The sequence below is a fragment of the Homalodisca vitripennis genome, chromosome 6 (assembly GCF_021130785.1).
Source record: "Homalodisca vitripennis isolate AUS2020 chromosome 6, UT_GWSS_2.1, whole genome shotgun sequence".
Classification (NCBI taxonomy): Eukaryota; Metazoa; Arthropoda; class Insecta; order Hemiptera; family Cicadellidae; genus Homalodisca; species Homalodisca vitripennis.
In genome coordinates, this window is record NC_060212.1 from 63,230,015 (window position 1) to 63,246,190 (window position 16,176).

Here is a 16,176-nt window from a genome sequence, read left to right on the forward strand (position 1 = left end):
CATCAATACATATATGTGTCTTTAAACCGACTCAAACTTTTAGGACATCTTACATAAGTTAAAAAAACCTTTTGTTCTATAAACATTTTAAAATAATGAACAACTTTGAATAGAATTCAGTTTTAAAAATTGTTATAATTTTAATGCACGTGTATTCCATTTTGAGTCATATAAAAATATAGGTATCTATGTAATCAAACCATTAGTGGTGCTGAAAACATTTATGAAGAATTTAAAAAGTTGAAAGGATAGTTTGGGTTTAAATCATTCTTGAAATGGACAATGTATTTTGCTTTCAACTAAATAATTCATAATCAATTATGAAAAACATCTTTCTTGAAAACAAAATCTTCTGTCAAATTGTAGTTATAAAAGAAGAGAGAACATTACCATTACTTATTCAGCTACATCTTAATTTGCCATTTAAAAAGGAATTGCAATCTCCAAGTATAATTCCTTAGCCAATGTATATGCCCTGTTAAATAAGATAATAGAACAGTTGTGCAGAGTAACGTAATCTTGACGTTGCAGTTATAACTTGGAGCCTTCAAGCTAAACTTCAACCCTTGGACATAAATGCCCAGTTGGAAAGATAAAGAGACAGTCTTGCAGACTGTCATAAAATCTAGACGTTACAGTTTCAACTAGGAGCCTTCAAGCACAACTTCACCTTACTGATTCAAATGCCCAGTTGGGGAGACAAAGACACAGTTTTGCAGACAATTTTAAAGTCTAGATGCTAAAGTTCCAATTATTAGCCTCCAAACAAAATTCAGGTGTCTGGCATAAATTCTTAGCCGGAAAGATAAAGAGACAGTCTTGCAGACTATTGTACGAGTGAGTAGTCTTGCCGATGAAGATCCAACTAGGAGCCTCCAAGTAAAACTTCACCGGTCTGACAAAAATGCCCAGTCAGGAAGAAAAAAGGAAACAGCCAATCACACTCTCATTAGATCACTGCGTTGCAGCTCTAACTAAATCTTCTAAGGAGGATCAGAAAGAACTTTACCCAGCTGATAAATGCTTAGATGGATAATATGATTGTTTAATTATTTATTAAAGTACAGTTTCCTGTAAGTAATAAATAAGCATAGTGATATTTAATGATTGTTAATGTTGCAATGAATGTTTCTGTGCCAGGTGACTTTCTACTACCACCAGTACGGGCCTCACAGTGGTTCCCTTACACTCATGTTAAAGGAACAGTATCATGCTCAAATCAAGGAGCTATGGCGGAGTTTTGGTGACCAGGGCAATGTCTGGAAGCGTGTTATCAGACCACTACCTCCTGTATCACAGAGGTGAGTTTCTATTACCACCACTACGGAATTCTCAGTGATTCAGTCACACTCATGTTGAACGATGTCATGTTCAAGACAAAGTGCTATAGAGTCGTTTCAATGACCAGAGCAATGTCTGGACCACCACCTCCTGTATCACAGAGGCTGTGGTTCGCTTACCATCAAATTCAACAAAAGTACCATAGCTCAGGAGGTGTGGTACAGGTTGAGTAAGTCGTTTCTTAAAATGTGTCATTAGACCATTGCCCCCTTTATTTTTCATCTTGTTGAGCACTTTTATTCAAGCACTTCTACTATCCCTAAGTAGAGGAGATTTGCTCTAACAGATCAGACTATGTGAACATGAGAAGAGTGCAGCTGATATAGTGGTACCGTAGTGGTAAGTGCAAAGACAAGTGCCAGTAGCAGTGAGTGAGAGGGAAAGGGAGAGTGCCAAGTACTAAGTGATCTGGCTGGTGAGAGCCGTGACGAGCTTCTCCGCTCACTTTGAAACCTCTCAAACAAGTGATGTACCTACCGCAGCTTTTGATTCTACATGCCTCTATATGAATGATGAACATACATAGAGTATGTTCTTAACGTCCATACGTTTTCCAATAATACGTATACGTATAGTTAACTTTTTATATTAATATATTTTTAGAGTACTCCAAACATCAATTTGACAAATATAATTATTTACATTCTTTTAAATTGGAAATCTGTTCAGTGAGAAGAAAACAATATGTTTTATAAAACTGGAACTCACATTAAGATATTTAAAATTGGTTTCATTTAAAAGATTTGTCATCATTATGTATTGATTACAGTGCTATAAATAATACAATTGACTTTATCTGCAGGTATAATTTATATTTTGAGGCAAAGAAAAGCTACTCCATGAGAGGCGATGTAGCCTTGGATGACTATGCCATGAGTCCTCAATGCTTTGGAATTGGAGGTAAGATTGTATACTTCATGAAATACTGTTATATTTAAATTAAAAAAGCATTGTTAACCAAACAATTAAAATCTACTCTTTTGTTCTTACCTTTAGAAAAATTAACAAATTTGTTATTTGTTTTCCAGACTTTACAAAAGAAGAGCTGAATAACTATGACTACGCAAATGCAGGATCAAATTATGGTATGTTGAGATATTTAAAAAAACAAAATAAATAGGCTTATTATGTTTTACATTCTAACTAGAAGTACATTTGATAGTTCATAATTAATAATGATTAGTATCAGGCTCAGTTTGAGAGTATGGAAAAATGAAAATTATCAATTTGGACAAAAGTTGTACAAGTTTTGATACCGTACTTCAATTTCTCATATACAATATGTTTATCTGAGTACAAGTGATAAATAATTCCAATGTTCCTAGTCTGTACCTACATTCCACTACAGTTAAGGAAGTAAAGTATCTTCTTTAAAAAGCAAGAAAACTGCAGGAATAGATGACATCCCTTCCAAACTTCTTATGTATTATTTGAATGAGATTGCCCACCAATCTTTCTGATAAATTTATCACTTAAGGAAGGTAAGTTCCAGAATAATCTCTAGGTAGCCAAAGTAATACCTTTTTAATTCAGAGCAGTGCTGCTGAAGCGTATTGTTAATACCTAAATTATTCTCCAAGATATTTGAAATCCTGGTAATGTGCCATTTCTTCAAATATTTTTCAGACCATGAACTTCTAACAATATAATAGCATGGTTTATTAAAGGGCCAATCTACTAATTCTGCATTAGTCTAGAAGAAACCATTATTGATCAACCGAAAACTGAATATATTATCATTACAATCATTATAGACTTCAACAAAGCTTTTGACCATGATAAATTGTTAGTTAAGTTTAAAAATTTTACCGTAATAGAGACTACTTCTAGGTTTGAAAGGTACTTGACAAACAGACAATGGATAGTTAAGCTTAATCACTCATATACATACTGGATTTGTGTGGCCTAAAACCCAAACAATAGTAAGAGGTGTTTCACAAGGATCGGTCCTAAGACCCATCTTTTTATTCTCTTCACCAATGATCTCCCTGGGTATTTGGAAGAATATTCAACTACTGTCATGTAAAAAAGCTATGGTGGGAAGGGTTGATTCATTCTATATTTATAGCATAATGTATGCTCATGATATAACACTCCTTCTAAGTAATAAAATGCCTAATAGGCTCTAAATCTCATTGTACATTGCTATGGAAATGTTAATTCAATACTGCCAAGATAACAGCAGTCTGGGTACTAAATGACATTAAATCAGAACAACTTATATTGAGAAGTAGGAAACAAGAGAGGAAGTTGTTACACAACATTGCTGTTACACAACATTGCTGTATTAATGTATTGCAGTATTAATGAGGACCTCAATTGTTAGACTTCATAAGTAATAAATAAACAAGTACAGGACTGTATGCTGTTATAAGAATTGAGAAAATTAGTGTTGTAAAATCAGTAAAAGTTGCAAAATATACTGTTTGTTTGACTCGCATCCCTCTTATGGACTATTTGTATGGAGAAATTAATATGTACAAAATCTGCAGTCCTCTTATTGTGTAAAAGATGCATACCAATTATGGTTGATCCAGAAAGAGCTGTTGAACATGGGTTGTTGGTAATTATTGCATGGTAGTAAAATAATACAGAGCACTATATTTTGAATCTTAAAATCTACGAGTAGTCAACAAAAACTTTACAGGAGTCTGTAATCTACATTTCTACAACAACCGTTAAGCTGTGAATTTAAATTTACCAGCATACAAACAATCATTGTTGAAGAAAAATCTTCCCACATTAAGTAAAACTCTTCAAAATCTCAAATGTCAAGAAGGAAACATGAAATTCAAGAAACTACCAAGAAGATGGAAGTTAAACTACCCATTTTCCTCCACTGAGGAATTTCTATACTGGAGAATTCAGTGGAATGCAGCATCATAACGTTATCTAGAAAGATTTTTTATTTTGAGACTAATGTAATCTCTACAAATTCACAACAACAAAACTCCCTTAATAGAAAGCAAAGACAGATAGTGGTTATTAGATTTTTTAACTCATTTAAAATAAAATCAATAAACCTATCATGGACTTCAAAAACAGACCAATCAATGCAAGTCCCATTTCAAATTAACTGTTCAGAGTTTCATTTGTTTATAATAATTTTATTTTTATACATATTTTTTCATTTAATGTTTGTATGCATTTATAAAAAATACATGAAATTCAAATTCAGCATACATGTTTCTTGAAGTTATTAAGACAGTATGTATATAAAATTTTTTACTTTAAATTCCATTCCAAATTAATTCCTGTTTTAAGTAATTCGTTTTCAGTCTTCTTCCATATTTCCTACACTGACTAATGTTCTTAAAGTATAGCTCTAATTTTATACCTAAATCCAAAGATTTATTGTCAAATGAAGGGCACACACAAGAACGTAGCCAGGAAAAGATTTTGAGGATCCAGACAACTGATATTTTCCTGTACTGGACAGAAAGTAAGGCCCCATTTTGTTCTTTAAAATGTTCTTGACCCGTTTCTTTGTTGAGAACGATCTTTCAACAGTACATGTCAGTTATACTGAATTATTTAAATAATAATCATTATTTACTAAAAAAGAAATGAAAACTTGGGGGGTCCGGACCCCTTGAACCCCCTTGCTGGGTACGTCCTTGAGCACATATGTTACAAATAATGTTATTGAAATGTGTTACTTACCTGTGAAGAAAGTCTAAAGCGAATTTCCCCTGCCCTTGGAGTCTCTTCGACAATAACCACATCACCATTTTTCCTTTCTTATTTATTTGACAAATGTGGTTGTTGTAGAGTGAGGGCACAACATTTATTGTTAACAGAACTACTTATAATTCCTGTGTGAGTAAAATATAAGTCGTTTGAGGTTCAGTATTAAACAATGTTGCTGAAAACTGCTTTTTATCTTTCCCTTAGAGATAAATACATTTTTTATGATTTTAGATTGGTATGATCCACAATTGGAAGGTGAGTTTTAAGTACAAGAATGGGTTTCTGTGAGTTGTTCATCAGACGAGTTATGAGCTAATTTTGTTTTCAGTAGCTATTAACTCAGTTTAGGAATAGTGAGTGATCTGTGCCTTTATTAACCCATTGGTGTACCATTATGGAAGGAATTCATTACATCATAATATATTTTTCATATGAAATCTTTAGAATGTCTGTTCTTTTGAACAAACACTTACATAACGGCTCTACACCTTGCTAATTATTCTGAGGCCTATCATACTGAATAAATAGCCTAAAGGCAGTAAAGGCTATTTGTACATATTTAAAACATTATTTCATTATGTTTAGTGATCGCAATAATTTTGTAACCGTAAAAATAAATTTTCATTTGTTACAAATTTTTGTGTTTGTTTTGAATTTTTTAATAAATATTTTTAATAATATATTACAATTTATTAAGGTAAATAATTTTTAAATGTACTCCCTGTTATTTATAGATATAACCTGTACAACATTAAAAGCACCATAAAATATGGTTGGAAACCATTTTAAAAATAGCTGAAGTTAAGATGTGTTTGGAGGAAAAACTTGCTACACTGATATTTTTATTTATTGCAAGAGGAAACCAAATATTTTGGATCAAATCAACATAGGCTATAGAAATGTAGGGAATAAAATCTTCTTTTCAACAAAAAATAAAAATAACTACATTGAAACTTTTAAAAAATAAGGTTGCTTTCAATAAAATAACACTATAAATATTTTTTTATTTAAATATCCCAAAACATATTATTATTATTTGTATGTGCATATAAAATAATAAGACATGAAGAATTTTTTATTTCAGATTCCAAATTTGTTTAGCATTATTATTAGTTAATTAGAAATATACATACATTATGTATGTATAAAAAGAGCAACATATGGCATAAAATAGATATAGATATTTCATTTAAATTAAAATAAAACTTGATGTAACATCAATACTATTATATTATAATATATTTGCAAATGGGTTAAGTGTGAGTGCTGTTTGCTGTTCATTATTTCCAATATAACCTTTTGCATATAACAGTAATTATACTTGTTTTACATATATTTAGAATGTACGATTTTATCTTCATTTAGTTATTTGGTACTAATATTACCAAACCACGTAACATAATTTTAAATTGTTCAAAATGTGTACATGAACTAATCTATTAAATTTTGTCGTTTGAGAACAAACCAATAATGAAATGTGGTTTTTGTTCAATCATTTGGCTCTTTAGCTGTTACAGGTTACATAAGTAAGGATATTATACATAATTGACTATTATAACAAAGTGTATTTATATTTTATTGGTTCAGTTTACTCGTATATTGTTCATTTTTGTTGTGGAAATTTGCCAAAATGTGAGACAACTTTTTACTTTCACCAGACTTTCTTTTTTTAATATAAATTTTTAAACAACCTTTACTTTTGCTGTAAAATGATGTTTCAGTGCTTTAGGAATGAATTTTAAACTTTCATAAAGTCCCAACAAAAGTATTATACACAAGTTTTAGATTTTGTTCACTATTATATGATAAGATTTAAAGCTTATATATTACAGGTTAGTATGAAATCCTCATTAGTTTCTATTTTGTCTCCCATTTAGAAGTAAATTTACCTGAAAGGTTTCATAAAAAAACCAATTTTAAATTGCTATAAAACCTAGTATTCTCTTCTGAATGACAAAAGATTTTGTATATGTATTTGCGAAGTGTGTATAACCCAGAATGACACGATAGCAAAGCTTTGGGACTGTTCTGGAAGGATTTTATGTAAAAATAAACATGTTAACCAAGAAAATTAAAAGTTTTTTAGAGTAATACAAGAACGTTTTGATAACAGTGGAGGGTGTTGGTCATGAAACAGTATATGTACTTACGTTATTAATAAAAAATTATATGTATATATATATATATATATATATACATAAATAAAGAATTAATGAGGACGTATTAACAAAAAATGCCACTCCACCATTACAACAGTATTCAAACCTGGACCTCTCACCTGTTAGGCGCTACAGTATTAACACGATAAAACACTTTTGTAACATACATTTGTATCATGAAAATCTACAAGATACAATTTTCTGTGGCGTTGTAATTATGGTTATCATCGTAGTTGTCCTGTTTCCTCTAATTTTTCTACAGCATGCTTTCATGTCAGTACAGTATCAAAAGAAAAATTCCAATATACTTTTGATGAGACAAAGATACGTCAGCATTTACAAGTTTGTTTCTTTTATTGTATGAAGCTAATCAACCTAAATTGTGTTGTGATTCACAGATCCAATGGGCAATGGAGTCGTACATCAGTCATTCAGAAACAAAACTTGTAAGTAGCGACTGTAAAAACTTGTTTTATATTAAACCTACTCTATAATATTCATTAAAAAAATTATATTAAAAGCATTATTTTTTACATTTGTGACTATTCACAAGTTAAGTGTTCTACAACTGTCTATAGCTCAAACATCTCTATAGTATAAAAAAATGATAATCAGAGCTGAAAGAGCAGAATTTTCCTGAACATTTGCCATCGTTCAGTGATACAAAAAAAATCAGAAACATTATGTTTCAAGATCTGCAATCTGATCTCTTCCTCAAGTGAATAAGAATAAGAATAAGAATCATTTATTCCATTGATCTGTTTACAGAAATAGGACGTCATTTTAAAATTACATACATTGTTAGAGCTAAAAATTACATTAACACAAAAGTGTTGTAAAAAGTTCACATGAAATTTAAGTAAAGTAGCAATAAATAAAAGTAATTATAGTTAGTTATAAACTAAAACCTAACATTAATATGGCAATTCATGAATTCCTCAATGCTGTAAAAAGGATTTTTCACTAGCCAATCATATAACTTTTTTTTAAATATTTTAAAGGAAACAAGTCTCGCATCATCAGTGGATAACTAACCTAACACATAACTACAATTGAGGTTAAAATTAACAAATCGTACCAGAGGGTTGTGACATGCTTAAGGAAGGAATCACAACATTTATGTTAGTATGTGATTACACCATACGCACTATCTCTAACTCAGAATTGTGACTTGGTTTAATGTATAAAATATAAAATCATTTTTCTAAATAAAAGCAACATTTCAAGACTAGGAAATAAACCTCTTTGGGTGTTGAAATTTAAAGCAAAAGTTTAAGCATTCAAAAAGTCAACCAATAAATATCTTATGATGCTTATATTAGTCTAAGTTAACATCAGAAGATTATACATGAAAAAAGACACCTCATTTGAAAGGTCTTAATAACAGAAGACTATGTACTATGTACTATCTCAAAATGACCTCTCATTGAAATTAATGCAGTTAAAAACGTGGATCGATCCTGCTCAACCTTCAATGTAAAAGATAGAAAAATTAAACTCAGTCTCTTTACATTTAAACATTTTGAGCCCCAACCCTCCCTCCCAAATCATATTTTGGGAAAATGAAGAAAGTTGTAAAAGTGACTAAAAATTTCACTTCTATTTCCTAGAAAGGTGTCCCAAGTTCCATCCCTCCATCTTTATCCATCAAAAACTAAACAGAGTGTATCTATACTTTTAACTCACACTCGTATATAACTTGACTCTATTTTTGTAAGTGTGTACAGCAAAAATAAAAAAAATATTTTATTCAGATTCTGAAAGAATGCAAATTATAGAGTGCTTGACAGAAAATGTGTCCTGTCAACAGATTATGTGTTTACTACTTGTGACGCCAATGGTACATCCGGCCCCAACCAGGAAAACTGTAACAAGGCGTACAACAGCACCAAAGTCAACGTTACTGTTCTCTCAGAGCGGACCTACAATGGGATCCAGAAGTGGACTGTGCCCAAGGATGGCTTCTACACGTATGTGTTCATGACTATACATGTACTGGTACTAGTCAGGATCTTTTAAATATTGAAAAATCTGTTTATTGTTTTATTTGTAATAGCAAATTCCTATTAAAGGAAAAAACATGAAGTACTGTCCACTCTGGTCATATATAGAGCATAAAATGTGGATCAGCATTTTAATTTTCACTTATGTTAATGTTAAATGTATACAGGTATCTGTAACTCTCTGGACAAAGGTTTACTACCGTGTTATTGCTCAGGTCAAGGCAAACATATTTCACCATATGAACATGAGTCTCCCCGTTGCTTAGTTTCCCTTCTTTCTGTCTGTACGTGTTTTTTATGAAGTTAATATCTTAAAAAGTAATAAATTGAACTATCTATACCAAATTTGGCTCAAATTTTTATGATAACAAGGCTAGTTACTGAAAATATATCATGAAATTATCTGTAGTATTCTCAAAATGGCGGTCATAAAAACTTGTAAACTTTGAATATCTTAAAAACTAGGATTTTTCTCAAGAATTGCAAGAATAAGAGTTTTAGAGGGATTTGCACAAATCAAATGACACCAAAATTATTTCAATCGAATAACAAATAACTGATTTAGAGCAGATTTACTGTGGCTAGACATGGCCCACATTGAGAGCTGCCGTTTATTCAGTTTTTGTATTGTTGGCTATTCGCTGAAAACCTCAATGTGAGCCATGTCTTGTCACAGATAATCTGCACTAAATCAGTTATTTATTATTCGAGTTAATAAATTTAGGTGTCATTAGATTTGTGGTAAAATCCTCTAAAAACTGTTATTCTTGTAGTTTTTGAGAAAAAAAGCTAGTTTTTAAGATATTCAAGATTAAAAAGTTTTAATGGCCGCTATTTTGAAAATACTAAAGGTAATTTCATTATATTTTTTTAAGCAATTGGCCTTGTGGTAAACCTTTGTCCAGAGATTTACGGGACACTCTGTATAAAAAAGTAATGAGATTTGAGAAAATTCAAGATAAAATGAAGTTGAGTGAGACTGAGAGTGTAACTATAGCAAAAGCTTGTTTTGTTTCAGTATCATAGCAGTGGGAGCAAGTGGGGGTAGAGGTGCAGGTGGCCTAGGGTCCAGTCGGGGGGCGGAGGCCAGGCTGGTGATGGAACTCTTTGTCAATAAGGATCTCTACATCCTGGTTGGACAGCAAGGCACCAGCAGCAGCAAGAAGGTAATTAACCAAGCATAGAATAGAATATTCTAGATAATTAGAAAATTATAATATAGAGTATTATAATATTCATAGATTACAAAATTTCAAAACTGCAGTTTACTGTTTAATGAAAAGGTCCTTTCTAAGCTATTAATATGAAGAATTTCCTTTTAGCTTGTTATAATTTTATTAATTGAGTTGAATTAGGTTGTAAACTGTCTAGTACCTGAAAGCCAATTTACAGAGTGTTAACACACAACCTGGTTTTTCTTGAAATGGAGAAACGTTTCTATGCTATGTGACCGGAAAAATCACAGATATTAGTTGTGATTTTGGCTACATAAGACTAAGAACTAAGATTGGGAACAGACCTTTAAAATAGTGACTTTCTGTTTCTTTTCCTCGTTTTTGACAATTATATAACTATAATAAATAGGTCTGGATGATTGGTTTTAAGTGTACCAAGCAAGGAAAAGTAGGAAATAGATCATCAAACATGTAATATGCACCCATGGGATCTACTGTGTTATTTTTGGGTCAGTTTTGTAAATTTGAGTTAGTACAAGTCCATAAAGATATGTACCAGTTGGAGGATTTACTACTACTTTACTCTAGGATTGATTATTCTACATGACTTGCAAACCTTTAAATCTTCAGTCATACTTATTTTATGTAAAATGTTAAAGCTATATTTATGTTCAGTTGTACAATGTACATGTAAATTAGTGTCAATTTATATGTTTAATTTGTATTTTCTAGTCCATGGTCTCGAGACCCCTGTCCCCACCTGTTTCGGGGCCGAAAGCTGGTCCTACAGGGGGAATGGAGAAGCTGAGAATGATGCGGAAAGAATCGGATAATGGAGATCTTATTCCAGTTGGAAAAGTCCATGTGAGGATGCACAATCTTTATTTTGGTTAACCACTGAGGAAAATATTTTTAATGTTTAATGTACATAACATATAAACATTAAAAGGACAGAAGGTTTTTGGACATTTGCCATCTATGTTAATGTTACAAAAATAGAATACAATGTATTGAGGTGGAGCCTATTCTCTTCCTACCGTCGTAATGAGTTTTCATCAAGTTTCACCTCATGTGTAGGCCGACATGCAGACCCATTGTTCAGCGCAGTAACATAGATGATATTTGCACCAATCTCTCTGACCCTCAGTTATATGCTTGAATTTTTGTGATGTATACATTTTGTTCTGTTGCTACCCATGACTTGGGCAAGTTCAGTACAACATACGAGTATTTATTAGTTCTTAATTTTTATATATGCTTAGTCTTATGCCTTAAGGTTTTGACACCTGATGAAGAGGATAGATTCCAATCCTTGAATCATACTGTTCAATTTTTGTAACAAATAATGGTAAATGTCCAAAAACCTGTTATGCTATCAAACATTTTAAATTACAATAACATTAATTATTTATTAAAATATTAATTATAGTATTTACAAAAATTGATATTACTTCAAATTATAATATTTTTTTATAAATTATTGATTAAATAACCCATCATCAACAATAGACTAAAATCGCTTTGTTTTTGGACTTGTCTCTTGGAAGATATACTAAGTAGATATAGAAATATATTGAGAAATATATCAGTGACTTAAGTAAAGAACTAGTCATGGTCTATTAAATGTAAAGGTCTGCTAGTGTTCATGTGTGCATGTGTATACTGTTGTTCAAAGATAGGCAGAAATACTATGCAAATTCACTAAGAAAATTAGGATATATATATATATATATATATATATATATATATATATATATGTATAATATAAATAATATATATATATATATATGTATAATATAAATAATAATATATATATATATGTATAATATAAATAATATATATATATATATATGTATAATATAAATTATATATATATATATATATATATATATATATATATATATATATAATTTTATTTTTATACTGTACTATGAAATAAACATTGCAGATGCAATTACATGTTCACTGTACAAACAAAAAATATTTAACTTTTAAATAATTAATAGATAATAAATTATAAACATTGTAACTAATTCAATTTTTATTTTTAGAGAAATAATCTTGTTACAAGTAACCAATAATTAATGTCCCTATAAAATTTCAATACAAATTCCTAAACAATTATATTATATACTAAATATTGTTTAAATTTTGTTATTAACATAAGTAAAGTTCAGAAAATAGCACATATTGCCATTATTTAATTTTAGAGTTTTCTTAAAAACAACTGATATGGATTCATACAAATTATCTTTCTAATTATTATATACAAATTTGCTACTGTTTTGCTAAGGTTACAACAAAATAGTTGTAAATATTTTGTTATATTTTTCAGTGACTTTTAGGTGGCTGAAGTTACTTTCAGGTTCAAGAACAAATAAAACAGAGAACATTGTTGATTAGTTTTTCATTTATTTAGGAGATAAATCTGTCTGTAGACTGATGCTGATATGCGGTTAGGGCGGTTCGGTTCACTGAGGAGAATTTATGCAGACTCGTATGGCACTTTATCCAAGGTACATTACTCAGACGGTAGAAAGAATGATGCTTAACTAACAAAAATGTTTTTACTCCGATCTTCTTCACTGTTTCTGTCGTCATAATTTTACAAAACTAAAATTTATCTAACTGTTAACTGACTGTATAAAGAGTGTTGGTTTGTGTCTGTGAAGCTTTTAACTACCAATGGTTTTGTAAGCTCTAACAAACAGCTATTCTCAATTTATATTAAAACAATATTAAGTACCTTGTAACAATGTACAAAGCAAATAACAAACACAACATAGAGTCAAACAACCAATAAATTCAACTAGAGTTACACATTGGTAATTGAAGCCTTAAAATAAAATGCCTCAATAAAACAGATATCGTCTGTTCCACTGCATTATGCAATGTTCTACTGTGCTATGTCAATTATATATAATTCAAAGCTGGAAGAAAATAACTCTCAATAATTCGAATTGCGTCAACCATAGAACAAACATCTGAAACTCTAAAAATGATACGTTTTCGTCAGAAATCCTTGATGAATAAAATTGTCCTGCTCTACAACTGAAAGATTTAGTAAGAAAACACATACAAATCATATCAGGTATTGGTAGTGAATTGTATGTTGAAACTTGCATTCTAAATCTTGTCGAGCTGTAGCTTATTCTTTCAGTATAGTTTTTAATTTTAACTAGAGCCTAGTTTACACGACTTTCACAAAGAACTATCAGAAGAAGAAGGGGATTGTGATCATGTTTTTATTTACTGAGTGGAGTTTTACATAATGATAAAAGGTTTGTGGAGGACACAAAAAACACATTTGTAAATTCCAGTAGCCATGAAAAGTGTAATGTCGAAAAGAAGTTTGAGACATAATCTGGGCCTTTTAGTGAATGGGTTTAATGGGCACGGGGTGTAAGAGGTTTTAGGGGATTTTTTGGGGCATTAGCAAGGGTTATATTTTGAAGGCAAATTATAAAAAAAGACTGAACCTGAATCACGATATTGTAATATATAAAGTACCACAAAGTAATAAAAATAATAATCTCTTTATTGTATTTTAATAATATCATATCACATTGTATCACAAATATCGACATATGATTATTCAAACAGAAATGATCTACACATTTACACATAGTCAGATTTCATTTCATTCACTCATTCATACAAGTTTCACAGTCTTTAGATAAGTTTTTACTTTTAAATATCCCAGTGGCAGCTGGATTATGAACACTTAAACAATTGTGCATGGTTGTGTGTGGTTATGAAGATTCACTTCACTCTTTTGTTAATAATAATATTCATAACTATGTTAGCACTTTTTTCTGCGTTATTAAAAAAAAAAACAGAGCCTCTCCACCAATCGTGGTATTCATAAGTGGTCTAAAGTAAAATTTTACAGATCATGGAATATGGTTGTGAAGTGATATGAGAGGGCGCGGCGAGGGGACATGACGGGCCCCGGTCGAATATCCTTTCTGGAACCCGCCAAAGCTGAGTATGACCCTGGCTGTACCACATTGTATTCCAAACTGAAGACAAACGAGTGATCCGTACTTTCCTGCTGTTAATTGTCAGGTTGCTGCGACATTATCCTTACAGTTTATTGAGCATACAAAACTAAACGTAAAACTATTCTATGAATTTAATCCCCACATGGGTATGAACCTATGCTATAATTACACTCAAAATTTTTAAACATTAACAAAATTAACAGCGTTGAGAAGCTACATCTCAGACAGTGACATTATTCCAGCTGTAAATATTGTAACTCCCTATTTAAGGTTGAAAAATATCTTCTTTCACTTTACTTCATATTATGATCTTATTGAAAACATATACCTATTTTAATCGATAGTTTTGAAGAACCCTGAAGTATTTACATAGTTTTTATTGCTTGTAGAACTCATCAAAGGTGAACACACAGCCGAAGTCCAGACTCAAGGACACACTCACCAAGATCAAGACTATCACTGTGCTGGGGGGAGGAGGAGGCGGTGGAGGGGCATCTTACGTCTTCTATGTGAGTTCTATACTGTGTCATGTGAAAATGTTTAACCAATGCTGGTCTACATTGTACAATATGCAAAACACTGTTTGTTCAAGCTAATATCTTTTCCCAATCCTAATTTTTTTTCTGTTAAGAAAAAAAGACGTACAACAATTTGTTGTAATTCTTGATTGTAAACCTTTTGAATGTGCCCAAATACTGAGCATTCACTCTTTTTTTTATGGAGAATATTTTATTGAACATTTCAGCTTATATGAATTAAAAATACTAAATATACTAAACTGATTATAAATATTCATTAGCTGAAAACAAAGGCATTGATAAAAAATGTTGTTTTAATCCATCTTTAAACATTCAAGTTTTCCTCTTGTTTTATAACATTTGGCAATTTGTAAATGTAGCTTCTATATTTCTCTTCAAATAAAATTCAGTCTATGAGCTGATATTGCAGTATTACTTCTATTTCTTGAATAATAACATGTATTTCTTCTACATAGCCGAATTATTGAACATTTTTTCTTGTTTAATATGCACTGTAACATCACTTCATAAATGGTTACTACTCAATTTTTAAATGACCTTTAAGAGATTCTCGCCTTTTTAAATTCAAAATTTCACAAAGTTTCACATTCTATATTGTGCAGAATCAACAACTTGTCAAAATTTCTTTTATTTTTTATGACAAATTGATACGCCAAAACTGATGTTTTTGATTACATTGTTGCAACAAATTTTAATTCATACAAACAGAAGTACCGACTGTTTTTAGTACCATTCTTTAATATACCAAGATATTAACAGTAACCAACGACGGTCATATTGAGCATTTATAGTGCATTTTAAAATTTTCATAATGTACATTTAAACTTAATATCAAATTATTTTTCATGCAGTTTTCATGGTTTTCTAACTCTTGCTTGCAATTAGTAAAGTTAATTAAATTTATTTCAAATCAGACAATCCAATAATGTTGTGAGTTTTATTTGTGAGATCTTTCACTTTAAGTAAACCATCAGACCCACATAATGTATTAGCAAATAATCCCAATCTAAGAAGGTAACTAAAATTTGTATTCCAACATTTATCAACTTGTGGAAGTAATTTCCTCAGATGACCAAAAACAAGGAGCGGATACCACTGTTGGTCGGGGCAGGTGGAGGCGGACTGGCTCATGGCCCCTCAGTGGACGACGGAAGTCAACACGGCAATGAGCCGGAGAAGAATGCCCGTAACCAGACGGGCGACGCTTTCGGTGAATCTCCTGCAGGTGAGTTCTCTGTTCCTTAGTGTTTCTTCTGGGGCTTCTG

At 31.1% G+C, this 16,176-nt stretch overlaps 1 protein-coding gene across 1 annotated transcript in view; it reads left to right on the forward strand.

Moving 5' to 3' along the window:
* The window catches only part of LOC124364390 (leukocyte tyrosine kinase receptor-like), a 151,069-nt gene that overhangs the window by 98,570 nt on the left and 36,323 nt on the right, over nucleotides 1-16,176 (forward strand). The window contains 11 exon segments of the mRNA XM_046819825.1: nucleotides 1,141-1,301; nucleotides 2,144-2,241; nucleotides 2,370-2,426; nucleotides 5,263-5,286; nucleotides 7,589-7,636; nucleotides 9,001-9,160; nucleotides 10,212-10,359; nucleotides 11,101-11,232; nucleotides 12,807-12,884; nucleotides 14,762-14,881; nucleotides 15,980-16,136. Of these exon segments, the coding sequence (XP_046675781.1) occupies nucleotides 1,141-1,301; nucleotides 2,144-2,241; nucleotides 2,370-2,426; nucleotides 5,263-5,286; nucleotides 7,589-7,636; nucleotides 9,001-9,160; nucleotides 10,212-10,359; nucleotides 11,101-11,232; nucleotides 12,807-12,884; nucleotides 14,762-14,881; nucleotides 15,980-16,136 (1,183 nt within the window).